A 13,894-nucleotide genomic window follows, 5' to 3' on the forward strand; every position below is an offset into this window, starting at 1 on the left:
ATGACTATAGAGGCATGCGAACATGCTGTTCTACATGACTTGGTATTGATAAACACTTGGAATCAATTTAGAGCATGTCTCTTGATTGTCAGCAGAGCAGCAAAATCGTGATGCTCTGTTTTAATGCAAACCATAAATAAAATCTCTGTAATCTGCTGGTAATAGTATAGTTAGAGAGATTTCTGAAAGAAAATTTTCTTGCAGTTCAGACCTTTGTGAAGTGTGTTTCAACTCTTTGTTCTGGGGTTTCAAACATACATTGCATTTGGATCACCTAGCCCACAGGCTTCTGACCTTTTGGTTCACCTGAGTTGCACTGAGTGAACAGGTATGTCTTGGGCCATGTACACAGAGGCCACTCCAAAAGTAATGGCTCCTATTTATTTCCATGGAAACTATAATTGATTATGCATACTAGTGAAGGTTGTGGTAGAGGTTGAACTTTCCCACTGATGTTCAATTACTTTTGTTTTTTTGCAATGCAACAGGTGGCAGCAAAGGGGCACTCTGACAAAATGGTGTCTGACATACATGTGTGTATGAAGCAAAATTGTAAAATTGAACTACTCCGTGTAGAAAAAATGGCGCCCATTGACATGAATAGACACTTGGTGAATACTTATGGAGACCAAACCGTGGATATTGGCACAGTGAGGTAGTGGCTGGTGTGCTTCAGCAACATTGCCATCGCAGCAGCTGTGAAATGTGTAGTCACTGCTGCTGTTTTGCAGATGTTTATGGTTGCAGCATGTAGGCTCTTGTTGATCACAGGTGAAAATGTATAGTGATGACTTTGGTGAGAAATAGTGTTTTGTAGTGAACTTCCTATGTCAAATAGTGCTGTTATGCTTTTTGTATCTGTTTTCATGGAAGTAAATAGGAGACATTACTTTGGAAGTAATCTATGTAGTTAGGATACTGACTATTGTGCCTTCAAGAACCTAATGTTTAATTGTAACAGGTTTCAAGATCTGCAGAAGATACTCACAGCAAGAAGAGGGAATTCTAACCTATAAATTTTTTTTTGTAAAAGTGAACAGAGAGAAATAGTGAAGGGGTGAGGCTAATATATCTATTGTATAGCACTAATATTTTTGCATATTCTCTGTTTGTTATAGTGGATCATATCAGCTTCATGTTTCTGAAGTAAATGTGCTAATGCAGCAGATAAGCAGCCCTGACTATTAAACAGCACAGTGGGATTTTGAGGAACCACTCCTCAGTTAACAGTTTCATGCAGAGCTGGTTGGTCTTCATTGGAATGTTTTTTTCTTTTCCACATTGCAACAGAGTGAAACATCTGCAATTCAGATTTACTGTGCAGCTTTGTGCTGCTGTTACTAAACAGCATAAACTTGTGACTGTGAGAAAATACTGCATTGAAAACAGAAATGTAAGTTTTTGTACATGATCTTATTTTTGTTTGATCCTGGAAAGGAACAATTATTATTGCATTTGCAAAGACAAGCCGGAGTTGGATCTTGCCTGTTTTACTGGATCTTTGTTTTAAGGGTGCTGCAAGGTGTAGTTATTAAAATCTGAGGTGAACCTTAACATGATAAATCTTACAGCTATGATCCTATTTCCTGTTGAATGTTTTAGTATTTCAGTGACACGTATATTTTTAAACATACCTATTTGTTACCTCTTTAGATGGTGTAAGTGTATTGTTGAATCCTGACTTGTAAGGAGCTACTGAAATATTTTTGGCTTGCTATTTTTTTTTTTTCCTATGTAGCATCTCTTCTTTCAGACAAAAATATTCTCCTTGTGGTTTACTGACATTTTTTCACAGTCCAGAAGAATTACTTTGAGAGGCATTTTTAATAAGATTCTTAAGTGAATGAAAAGATTGAGCACAAGCAAAGAAATGTATTAAGCGCCTTACTTTAATCCTTACTAAATCATTTAAATGTACGTATATTTGCATGTGAAAGCTGCTGTATTATCATTCCAGTAGAACTGTTGTAATAAATAATGCCAGTCACTGTCTAACTTCTATTTTATTTTTAGATGGAGAAGCCTCTCTGGAGAAACACCGATTCCTATTTAATTGCCCTAGAATTTTAAGATTGAGATGAACACATTAATGAATCAGGCACTTCTGTGAACTGATAGGGTTGCTGAAATGCCAGATAGTCTAAAATTGCTATAGTAGAAAACAAAAGATAAAAATAGATGACTGCCTTCAAGAATAATGGTTATATCTACATGTAACATAGAAATCTCCTTGTTAATGTTGAAAAGCTTTATTTGTTGGGGAATAACAGTGACACTTGTGCAATAGTGTTTGTATTTGTTGTTACATAACCTAATAGAGCTTTTGCCAGTGGAATGACAGGAAAGCAGATCATGATTTCAGACATGTTAAAGTACTAGTAGAACAGCCTTGTTCAGGGAGAGACAGAGCTGTGTTTTACTCACTTTGGACAAAATCTGGCCATCCAAATGTTCTCAAGCAGATCTCAAATACATGCCAATACATACTTGCTCTGTCACTGCTACCTGAGAGAAGAGACCAGCTGCCACCTCACCACAACATCCTTTCAGGTACTTGTAGAAGGCAGTAAGGTCTCCCTGAGCCTCCTCTTCTCAAGACCGAACAGTTTGTGTTCCCTCAGCTGTTCCTCTTAAGACGTGTGCTCCAGATCCCTCACCAGGTTTGTTGCCCTTGTCTGGACAGTTTCTGGGTTCTTAATGTCTTTCTGGTAGTGAGGAGCCCAAAACACAGTGCAGTACTTGAGGTGCAGCCTCACCAGAGCTGAGTACACAGGGACGATCACCTTCCTTCTTCTTCTGGCAACTATATCTGATATGAGCCTTGGTGCCATTAGCACTGTTGGCTACGTGGGCACACTGCTGGCTCACGTTTAGCTGAGCATTGACCAGTATACCAGGTTCATTTCTTCTACACAGTCTTCTAGACACTCTGTCCCAAGTCTGTAGCATTGCCTGGGGTTGCTGTGACCAAAGTTCAGGACCCAGCATTTGATCTTGTTGAACTTCATCCCATTAGCTTCAGACCACTGATCTAGCCTGTCCAGATTCCTCTGACGGACCTTCCTGCATAGAAAGTCATAATTTGCATTGTAGTTGTACAGCCTCTCAAGAAGATGTGTTATTTCTTTTGTACTGTTACTATGTGACAGAGGCTAACAATGATAAGGAGCCTGTTTATAGTTGCTTATCATTTCTGTAATCTCTGTTGATTGATTGATTTGGATATATAACCAGAGATTGAAATCACCACCTAAAGGTTAGATGGAACACTACCTTTAGTGGCTTTTCTTTCTTTTCAAGATATTGCTAGGGAGAAGACAACAATTTGCAGCTAGTTGCAAAGTAGAACTATGCCTTTAGTCAGCATTCTCTCTTCACAGACCCTAATGCCTTCAAAGCTTTTCAGACTTGCATGCCAATGCCCTTGAGTACATCACAAAGGAGATCAATCAGGCAGTGATTTTTGGTGCAGGTGAAAATCTTAGCCAGGTGACCAGGTTGCTGCTTGAAAAACATTTCTCAGCAGCAGAGAAATTTGTCAAAGACCTGACAGTAAGAAGGGCAGCTGATCACTACAGGTTGCTCTGATGAGGTTGCTATGTTTAATTTAATATTTTAAAAATAAAGAGGAAAGTCAAGAGGAGGAAAGGGAGATCTTTAAAAAGACTTCTGTCATTCAGAGCAGTGCTCTGAATAGTATTTCTCTGTATTCCTGATGATTTTTATTTATTTATTTATTTATTTTTCTGTCATTCTGTCAGCTTTGTGCTAGACATTAATAGAGGTACCCTTGGGTAAATTTACTTATCCCTTTTCCCTTTCCAAGTAGGTGTGGAGAAATCCTGAAGTGATTCCTAAAGGGCTATGGTTAGTAATCAGTCCCCTTAAAAGCAAGCATCGAAGGAAAATAATTTCACCCAAACAAATAGAAACAGTGCATAGCAAGTTACAAAAAGGAGCAAATAAGATGAAAAATGAAAAGTCGGTGTTCCTTGTTTTAATTATATTAAATGGTAGATGCAAGGGAAGAGAGGTGAAGAGGATTGTCTTGTGTTCACAAAGAAATTATGGAATGCTCTAAAGAGGAAGAGACCTCATTACTTTATGTCTGCTGTGACCTTGAATCGATGAAGGCAGAAAGGCTTTGTTGGTTGATTTTCACAGGTTACCCAAACTGCAATTACTATTTGTTCTTTCTTAGTTTTCCTTTGTATGGACAAGAGCCAGTATCAGATTTCCCTGTCCTAGCATGTGATTTCTCATCATATCTTGTTAGAGAGCCCATGCTGCCTTTTAGTAGAGCTCCAGTCTGGTTGGAGCTTTTTGAAACTTCCAGGCTATAATAATCCTGGGCTTTAGAATTTTAGTGGTCAATGAAATGAATTCAAAGAGGACACAGAAATGATCTGCAAGAGTCCTCTACCAAGTTTTTACCAATATTCCCCTTCTTTCCCCCTCATCATGTATTCCTTAGAAGCGGATGAAGTTCTTTGCTGTTAATCATACACCATTATATCTACAAGATTTTCTGACATGCTCAAGGACTGATTTACATTTTGCAGAGGCTAACATTTCTGGTGTTAGATTGCTCTATGAAAGCCCAGTCAAAAGCAAATGTTGTGGGTGCACGAACTAGGCAATTAGATATAAAGATATAATCCCTAAAAATACAACTCTGGTTTTCTTGATAGATGTGCTTGGAAGAAAGCAGATGTTTGGTTTTGAAGTATTTTATCTACAGGTATGTTATAATGAAGAAAGGATTTAAGACTCTGCAGATGGTGAAGCTATGTTTTAAATCAACATAGGCTCCTTAAGGATTTTTTTATTTTATTTTTTTTTAATTTGAAAAAATAAATCTTCGAACAAGGTTGTGGTTTAGCATGGCAAGTAGCACAGCACCACACAGACGTTCACTCATCCCCCGAAGTGGGATGAGGGAGAGAACTGGAAATGAAGTAGAACTTGTACGTTGAGATAAAAAGTGTTGACTAAGACAGAAAATGAAATGGAAATGAAAATGCATAATATGATATGTGTATATATAGGTATATCTCTATATATCCAACAACTCATGCAGTACAATGTCTCACCAGCTGCCTACTGATGCCCAGCAATCCCTGAGCAGTGGCTGGTCCCCAGACAGCTCCACAGAGCTTTGTGGCCTTCTTCATGAGGTGAAGAAAACGGTATGCTGATAGATAGATCAGCCTTATGTTTGTTTCACTAATACAGTCTTTCAGAAACTCAGTGTGGTTCACATTCAGTTACTGAGTGTCTTGAAATGTATCAGCTTCACCTAAAATAGCTACACTTCTTGTTTAAAGACTACTAATGTTACTTGGGCAGTAAAACACTGAAACCTTAAAGTATTGAAAACACCCAAACTTTAAAGTATTGTGAGTTGTTACATTAGTTTCATGTGGAACACCACTGTGAATTGATTTTGGTTTTGATTCTTTCTTTCAGGCCAACTTGTATTCAATAAAGTTAAGAGATCAAAGTGATCACACCCAAAAAGGAAATATGGAAGGAAAGGATATTTTTAACACATTGGCAATGCAAATAATCTGGGCACACTGAAAGCTGTGTGTAAATTTTTCTGAAGTTAGTATTACTTTGTCTAGACTGTTTTTTTTCTAGATAGAATTGACTGAACTTAAAGCACTTTTAAATATTTGAAATTTAAGCATATGACTTATAGAAATGTTTTGTGTTCTTTGTTCCAACCTGTGTATGTTCTTCATTTCTTTGGTGATGGTAGAATTAATTTAGTAATTACTTCCCTCTTGGTTGGCTACTTGAGTAATTACTGGAACAATCTTTAAAGTAATTACTTCTCTGTTGACTAAGAGCAATCTTGATAGTGAAAATCAATACATGCTAGCAAATCAAAATTTGAAGGCTTTTCTGGTACAAAGCTGGTTCACTAGGCAAGATTAAAATGGTTGTATATGAGACATATCTGTGTGGTGAATGCACTTTCCCTGGTCCCTTGCAACAGGCACTGTGCCGCTGCTTTATTTTCTTTTCAGAATACTGCTTGACTCAGGCCAGCTGTAAAGAAAACAAAAAATCATTTTGTTGGGCCACACAGTAATTTACCATATTTAGAAACTTACTTTATAGGCAGTGGATTGTTCTTTAGAATGGATCAGCTGGTGTGCTAAAAATGTTGAGTCTGTGGGGACTGCCACATCCAGACTTAGCCCAGTACACTTCTTTGAGAAAAATCAGTAATTAACTTAATTATGTAAATAAAAAAACAATATACTTAATTCACTGGAGTTCTTCAGAACAAGCTTAAGTGACAGAGTGGATTGGGACTTTGTTTCTGAAAGGCACACTGTGTTGTCAGTAGTAAAGGGTTTTCATAACAGCGTGGTGGTACCTTTTTGACCAAATGCTTGAATGGTGACTGTAGGGAAATCAAAGCCATACTTCTGCCTCTGTGTACTTGCAAAGCAACAAAATTTAGTTGGTAATTTTTTATTATTTTTTTTATTTTTATTTTTTCCTAAAGCTTTATGTTTTCATTTAAGTAAAACTACCATTAGTTATGCATGATGTGAATGAGTGCATGGTTCACACCATGATGCAAAAGACTACCTTTGCTTGGCATGTTATTATATATGCTGTGATTAAGGGTACCCTACAACTTTGTGGAAGACTTGAATTTATTCCACTAAATATTTTGATGTTTCACTCAACATGCTATTTTACACATCATGCATTTGAAAGTGTTCTCCTGGGTGGTCATTACAAATGCTGTAGTTGGCATAAACTCATGGTTATGGTAGTATGATTTCCCAGCACTTGAAAGAATTCTTTTGGGCAAAGGGTTGGAAAGAGAACTCAACTTGTAAATGTTTCTTCGTGACTCACAATCTGACTCTTGAAAATCTTTCTGTTGACTGTCTTCCCTTAGTATATTATCTGTTTTAGCGTCTTCAAAGTTTGCATTTCATTTATAGAACTGTAGTGTATTTTAAATCCCAAAGAGAGTCCAATTCAGGAGTACATAAGTTTTGAGATTGCCACTTGTGATATGGAAGAATAGAACCTCTCTGATAATGATTTACATGGGAAATGTAAGCATATTTTCATAGTAACTGACACAGTCTGCTGCTAAAGATACTTATGTATCATGTATCCCCCATGAGAAAGGCTGGAGTTCTTTCTAGCCATCTACAGACTTTTTAAGTGTTTGGACTTCGAGAAGGTTGGTAAATAAGTTACTGTATCTGAGTTATCTTTGAGTTGCTGGTTAGTGTAGTGTAAAAACATTTGAAAAAATATTTTAGTGCTACAGAGGGTATCTAATGAACAAATTTTGAAAAATCAACATTGGCTTTTGACTGCTGAAAACAGTATTGTGCCTTTTGCTGTTCTTTGGGGTTTCTGAACAAAATGACAACTCCTTGGCTCCATTTTTTTTCAGTGTCTTCCCCGAATATAACATTACTCTTCCTTCAGTTTTACAGTTAATTGAAGTGGTTGGAGTTAAGACAGTTTGACGAGAGGGCTACAATGAGGCCATTTTATAATCTTGAGATACTTATATCATAGAATGGCTCGGATTGGAAGGGACCTTGAGGATCATCAAGCTCCAGTGCCCCCACTGCAGGCAGGGCTGCCAACTTCCGCATTCAATACATGACCAGGCTGCCATAAAGGGAAATAAAGGCAGGCCTAAAGGTTGCTTAATCACATCTGTTGCTGTTTTCAGTGTTCAGTTCAGTGCCTCTAACGTAACAGTACTTAGCACTGAAGATTCTCTGCAAAGATTACAGTATTGCATTGGAATTACTCTCTGTACATTGGAAGTTTGTTAAATGCTTGTACTTGAAAGGGGTGACCAGTAGGGCAGGAATTATTTTATTTACATTGGATTCAGAATGGTGTAACCAAACATGAGCAGTCAGGGAAGGGACCATGCAAGCTAGAGGAACTCAGAGTTAGGGAATCAGAAGTAAAAATCCTGCAGGGGTGTTGTTTGCATGAATCCTAACCACACAGCTTGCCTTGTCTTTGAACTGGGTAAGGGGAATGGATGTAGGATGGAGAGAAAAAAGGAGACTGGGTACCAAAATATTATAGCAGTGGTTGGCTGTGTGATTTTACAGGAGTGTCACAGAATATTTGAATAAAAAGCTCACAAATATTTTAGCATTAATTCTACAATGAAGTGTAGTCCTTAATTATAGTACTTTCAGAAAATGAAGGTACCAAATATCACTGTTATCGTTGACTTATTTTCATTTTTAGAGAATACTGCAGCAATGAAAGCTTGCCACTGTTTTCTTAATTTTTAATAAAGCTTTTATAGAAACAGTTCATTTTAAATCTCCTATGGCAAATAAGATTGTATAATAATTATGACTTTCAAGATATTCCAGATGTTGGTTTCCATTACTTATTTTCCCTAGCTGATTGATACTATTACCATAACTTTTACTGTAACTTTTGTTAGATCAGTTTTTAAACATAATACTGACATTGAAATGACTTTAAAGATTAATAGCCCCTATTTCTGTGATGTACTGTGATTTACAGAAATAATACTCTAATCAGAGCACTTATTGATTTTTGTGTTTGTGATGAACATTGATGTACAATTACAATAGCAAAAAAAGACAAGCTTTTAGTCTAAAATAAACTTTATATAGATAACTTAATAAATTGTCATGAAAAAGGTCCCCCACCCACAGTATCAATTTTCTGCTGAAAGAGTTATAGTGCAGTTTCAGAGTAAACTTTGTGTTCCTCCAACAGGTAGCTATAAAGTAGCATAGCAATGTGAACTGGGTTGCCTTCTTGCCAGTGGCAATAAGCTGTTATCTAGAAAAAAACTAATAAAGGTGATGATAATGGGTATGTAGACAGTAAAAGTCCTACTAAAATTTTCTTGCTTAAAGTGTGTCTTTCAGGGCTCATGAAAGCTGGCTAAAAACGTGGGTTTATGAACATTCAGCAGGGTGTATTTTACAAGCTGATGTCATCTGGGGAGAGAAAATAGATGTCAGTGTTTTCCAGGCCAGTTAGGCTGTTCTTGCTGACTTGCCTACTTCATTGCAAATGGATTTCTAGCATAGAACCAATACTAGCCATCTGGAAACGAACCAAAGCAATGAAATGGTATTTATGCAGGTTGTTGCATTCTAGGATCAATTCTAGTGCTCTCTGAGTGTATCAAACCAGTGCTCTGATTGAATTAGCCTCAGTTATCTCAATTCTCTTATTCGGGACATCCAATTTATTTTCTGTTTATTATAGAATCATAGAATGGCTTAGGTGGGAAGGGACCTTTTAAGATCACCTAGTTCCAACTGCCCTGCTATAGGCAGGGACACTCTACTCTAGACCAAGTTGTTCAAAGCCCCATGCAGACCTTGAATGCTTCCAGGGAGGAGGCATCCACAGCCATTCCGGGCAACCTGTTCCAATGTCTCACCACCCTCACAGGAAAGAATTTCTTCCCTAATTTCTAGTCTAAATCTGCCCTCTTCCAGTTTAAAACCATTTGCCCTCATCCTGTCGCCACATGCTCTTCTCAAATGTCCGTCCCCAGCTTTCCTCTAGGCCCCCTTCAGTCACTATCAAGTCTCCCCAGAGCCTTCTCTTTTCTAGGCTGATGAGCCCCAGCTCTCTAAGTCCATCCTCATAGGAGAGGTGCTCTAGCCCTCTGATAATCTTCATGATTCTCCTCTGGACCTGTTCTAACAGCTCCATGTCCTGATTCATCTATGCTTCACTGGGTAGGCAGAGTCCTTGCTATAATTTTGTGCTGGGACAGTTTCTGAAAATTAAGCAGGACTTGTAAATTACTAAAATCTAATTTTTCAAAGGCTGGATGGAGGGAGTGTTCTGATTTATTTATTTATTTATTTTAACATTTCTTATGTTTGTGTCATTGTTGGCTTGTAGTACATGCCTGTTTGCACTTAAGAAATTAACTCCTCAATGTAATTTACAGAAGTATTTCTAATTTTTCCTTGCTAAAATCACTGTTAATGGAAGGAAGACAACAGCCCTTGGAGAGATAATATTTCTTTGCTAGAACTTGACACTGCTTTACTGTGTGCAGGAGTGACAGTACAATTATGTTCTGAGTAGAACTGATGTTACAGGAAATTGCCATATGGTGTTTTATGTGGGTTGACATAGAATTCTCCATATATTCATCAAGGTAATCTGCTGTGTTCTTACAGAGTAATAAGCATTGAGTTATCCATGGGCAGACACCTGGGCTTTGAACTTTCCATGATACAGGTGCAGAAGTCACATAACTGGACTAGGCAAGTGGTATGTGGCAGGTCAGATGCACTGCCATAGAGAAACTGCTACCTTGTACTCTGCCTGTCTAGCATATAAAAGTGATTGACTTTGCATGTATTGCAGCCTGTGCTTATATTATAAGCCTGTTAGGATTAAGTAAATATTTGCAGAGCTAGCCAGTGTCTCATTCCAGGTACTGGAAGCATGAAAAAACTATACCTGATTAGTTTAACATGCATGCTATATTAAATGGAGTCCACGGTTGCTTTTTAGGTATAGCTTAGCACTGATTCCATGAGAATTTTAGGAGCTACATGTGCACTGGTGCTGTGTCAGATTGTCCTCTGAGTTTATAGAGATGTTGCATGCATGGGTGAGGACACACTGATGCTGATGGAAAATCTGATGTAAACATACAGAAATAGTACATAGTTTCCAAACATTTTTGGATAAATCATATTTGCTCTTTACCAAGGGCACTCTCTACCCAGTCTTGTTAGTGCTCTGTACTTTGGCAGTGCTATGTCATTCTGGGCTATGCTGTTTAAGCTCAGTTTGGCCATACCACCAATTAATGGAGCACTGACAATATGTGGAAATCCACCACCTGTGGATGAGCAGTGCCTCTTTTCACAAAAATAGCTAGAAATGAGTAGGGTATAAAACAGTCACTGAAACGCTACTTCAGAGTCCTCTCTGGATCAAACATATGATCTTAGAACATGCTGTTTTCATCCAGCAAGCCTCCAGTTTGTGATGCTGCATAACCCCATTGATCTCTGAAAACCTATCTAAATTTGTGTTGAATGCTTTCCCACGCTGTAGTCAGTCATCACATATGGTTATGACTACTTGTTTCCTCCAAATATATCATTACATACACCCCAAGATTCCACCAATTGTCAGATACTTAAACAGTTCTGTAATTTACATTTACCTGTTGGAGTAAATCTCCACATGCAGGTAGGCCTACCTATTTTAGTGATAAGCTAGTAATTCATTCAAATGCTGGCCAGTGTTAATTTAAAGATAGATGTTAATTTAACTGATTCCTATGAGTTTCTGTAAAGATGTCTGTTTTGTTAAATATTGCCTGCTTCACCCAAACCAATCGTTTGCCTCAATTTTCAGGGCTAGCCAGGCTTCTTGTGCCTCTGAACTTCTAAGCAGGGTTCAGGTTGGCAGAATCCCTCACAGTCCAAGACCACTTTATGAAACGGAATGGTTACAAGTCTGTGGGGCTGGTAAACTTGCATACCAGGGTTCTGAAGGAAGTAGCTGATGTGGTTGCCAAGCTGCCCTCCATCATATTTGAAAAATTGTGACCATCAGGCAAAGCCCTGGGGACTGGGAAAACAGAAACATAGCTCTTGTATTCAAGAAAGGGAGGAAGGAAGACCCGGGGAATTACAGGCTGGACAGCTTCAGTTCTTTGGCTGGAAAGATCATGGAGCAGATCCTTCTGGAAGAGATGTTAGGGCATGTGCAAGATGAGGAGGTTATCTGAGACAGCCAGAGTGGCGTTGCCAAAGGCAGATTGTGCCTGGCCAATCTGATGACTTTCTATGATGGAGCACCGATTAACGAAGGAAGGGAAACTGATGTCATCTACCTGGATTTGTGCAAGGTCATTTGACATTGTCCTGCACTACATCCTTATCTCTAAATTGGAGAGATACAGATTTGAAGCCTGGACTGTCTGGTGGATAAAGAGTTAGTGGAATGGTCATAACCAGTGGGTTATTTTCAATGGCTCTATTTCCAGATATAAGGTAGTCATCAGTGGTTTCCCCCAGGGGTCTGTCTTGGGACCAGTGCTCTTCAGTGTCTTTATTAATGACAAAGACATTGGGATCGAGTGGTACCCTCAGCAAGTTTGCTGATGAGACCAAGCTGAGTGGTGCAGTTGACACAACAGAAGGGAAGCACACCATCCAGAGGGACCTGGACAAACTCAAAAAGTGGGCGTGTGAAAATCTAATGAGGTTTAACAAGGCCAAGTGCAAGGTGTTGCACTTGAGTCTGGACAATCCCAGATACGAAAAGAACTCATTGGGAGCAACCCTGAAGAGAAGAACTTGGGGGTCCTTATGGATTGTCATGATTTTGCAATTTTGTAATTAAAAGGAGAACATACAAGTCCTTAACAGGATGAGCGCATGTTTATAGGTTCATTACACTGAGGTCTGTTTCTAAACATTTTGTTTCATTTTTCCTTTTCCAGGGAATAGAAAACTGTTGTGTTGAAGTAGAATTAATGCCTAGGATGAGAGATGTGTCTAGAAAGATGTAGAGAAATGAAGCATTGGGCAGAGAGTGAGCTTCAGCATGAGATGGTCCCTGCCTTGCACCTGCCATTGCTGCTACCTGCTCCCAGTGTTCCAGAATTAACTGTTGTAGGTAAGAAGTATTTTCTGCTCTGTGTGATTTTCTGACCCTTAGTCGAATATTTTACTTTTTTTTTTTTTTTTAATTTTTTATTTGAGATTCAGTCCAACTGTATTAGCTGAAATTCAGTCTTTTCCATAGTTCTGAGTAAGAATTTTATACCATGCTTACATCTAGTTTGGCTGTTTTAAGTTGCTTTCAGGTGGTGTAATATTTAAGAATATTTTTGTATATAATTAGTTTTATGTATTTCTGTAGTTCTGTACATGCGAGCAAAATAAGCAAGATGACAAAATAATTTTGAAAACTACCAGTGGGATTTAGGACAATAACGATGGTTGTGGAATGGTCCCAATTTATGTGATTGATGTTTTAGAGAAATCTCCCAGAATAGTCATATAATGACATGCCACATGTGTACTGATTTCTCCAAAAAGTGGTAATTGCTTTCTCATTTTAACCCTACCACTGCCATCAAGCAGACTTTTCCTTTTGGAAAATTCACTGTACTTAGGAACATCTGCTGCTCTCAGTATGTTTTTTGGTGAAATGTGTAAATACGAGTAAGAACCTTGAGATTTTGCTATTTTAATATCACATGGAAGAGCATGCTGGTACTTGAAAACCTCTGTATTAAAACAAACAAACACCCCAAACCAAAAAACAATCTAACATGCATTTTAAATTGTAAATTTCATACAAGTTTTAAGGAAAAAATCTTCAGACATTTTAGTGATTTCTTTCTATGCTCCTTGGTTTACTCTTTCTGTCTCCTAACTCTTCTGGCAAGCTTCTAGCTGATCTACTGGATAATCTGAATCTGAAGACATTTGGAATTTTCATCTAAGTTGACAAAATAATTTTAACCACTTGTCTCTGTGAGACTGTTTGAACGTTTGATGTAATTTACTGTGATTGTACTTCTAATTTTAAAAAGTTTTAATATTTGATAGATTTCCAAACCGTGTTTAAATCACTTCCCTCCTGCAGCACCCCTGTTAGGGCTGCAAGTTACCGTTTTGTTAGTGCATTAGCATTATGAGGTACCAATCCACCTGCTTCTCTGGAGCTAACTTGTAGCAGTACTGTAGGGAGGTGGGTGTATTAATTTTAAATAAGCAGGTGTTCAAAGAATTAAGGAGAAGCCAAAGACTTGGTATGATTCGCAAAAAACAGATTTTACACTTTTTCTAGCTGTAAAAGTTGAAATGTGGTATCAGACTTCAAA

The 13,894-nt window shown here is 38.0% G+C and overlaps 1 protein-coding gene across 7 annotated transcripts in view; it reads left to right on the forward strand.

The window, feature by feature from the left end:
- LOC140253727 (protein FAM13A-like) overlaps positions 1-13,894 on the forward strand; it is a 191,826-nt gene that overhangs the window by 14,653 nt on the left and 163,279 nt on the right. For all 7 annotated transcript variants that reach the window (XR_011903965.1, XR_011903966.1, XM_072339484.1 and 4 more), the window contains exon 2: positions 12,503-12,678. Coding sequence is in view for 2 of the 7 variants with exons in the window: in XM_072339487.1 (XP_072195588.1) it covers positions 12,552-12,678 (127 nt within the window). In the remaining 5 variants the exon portion in view is untranslated. The remainder of the gene's footprint in view (positions 1-12,502; positions 12,679-13,894) is intronic.

The sequence above is a fragment of the Excalfactoria chinensis genome, chromosome 6, assembly GCF_039878825.1.
Source record: "Excalfactoria chinensis isolate bCotChi1 chromosome 6, bCotChi1.hap2, whole genome shotgun sequence".
Classification (NCBI taxonomy): Eukaryota; Metazoa; Chordata; class Aves; order Galliformes; family Phasianidae; genus Excalfactoria; species Excalfactoria chinensis.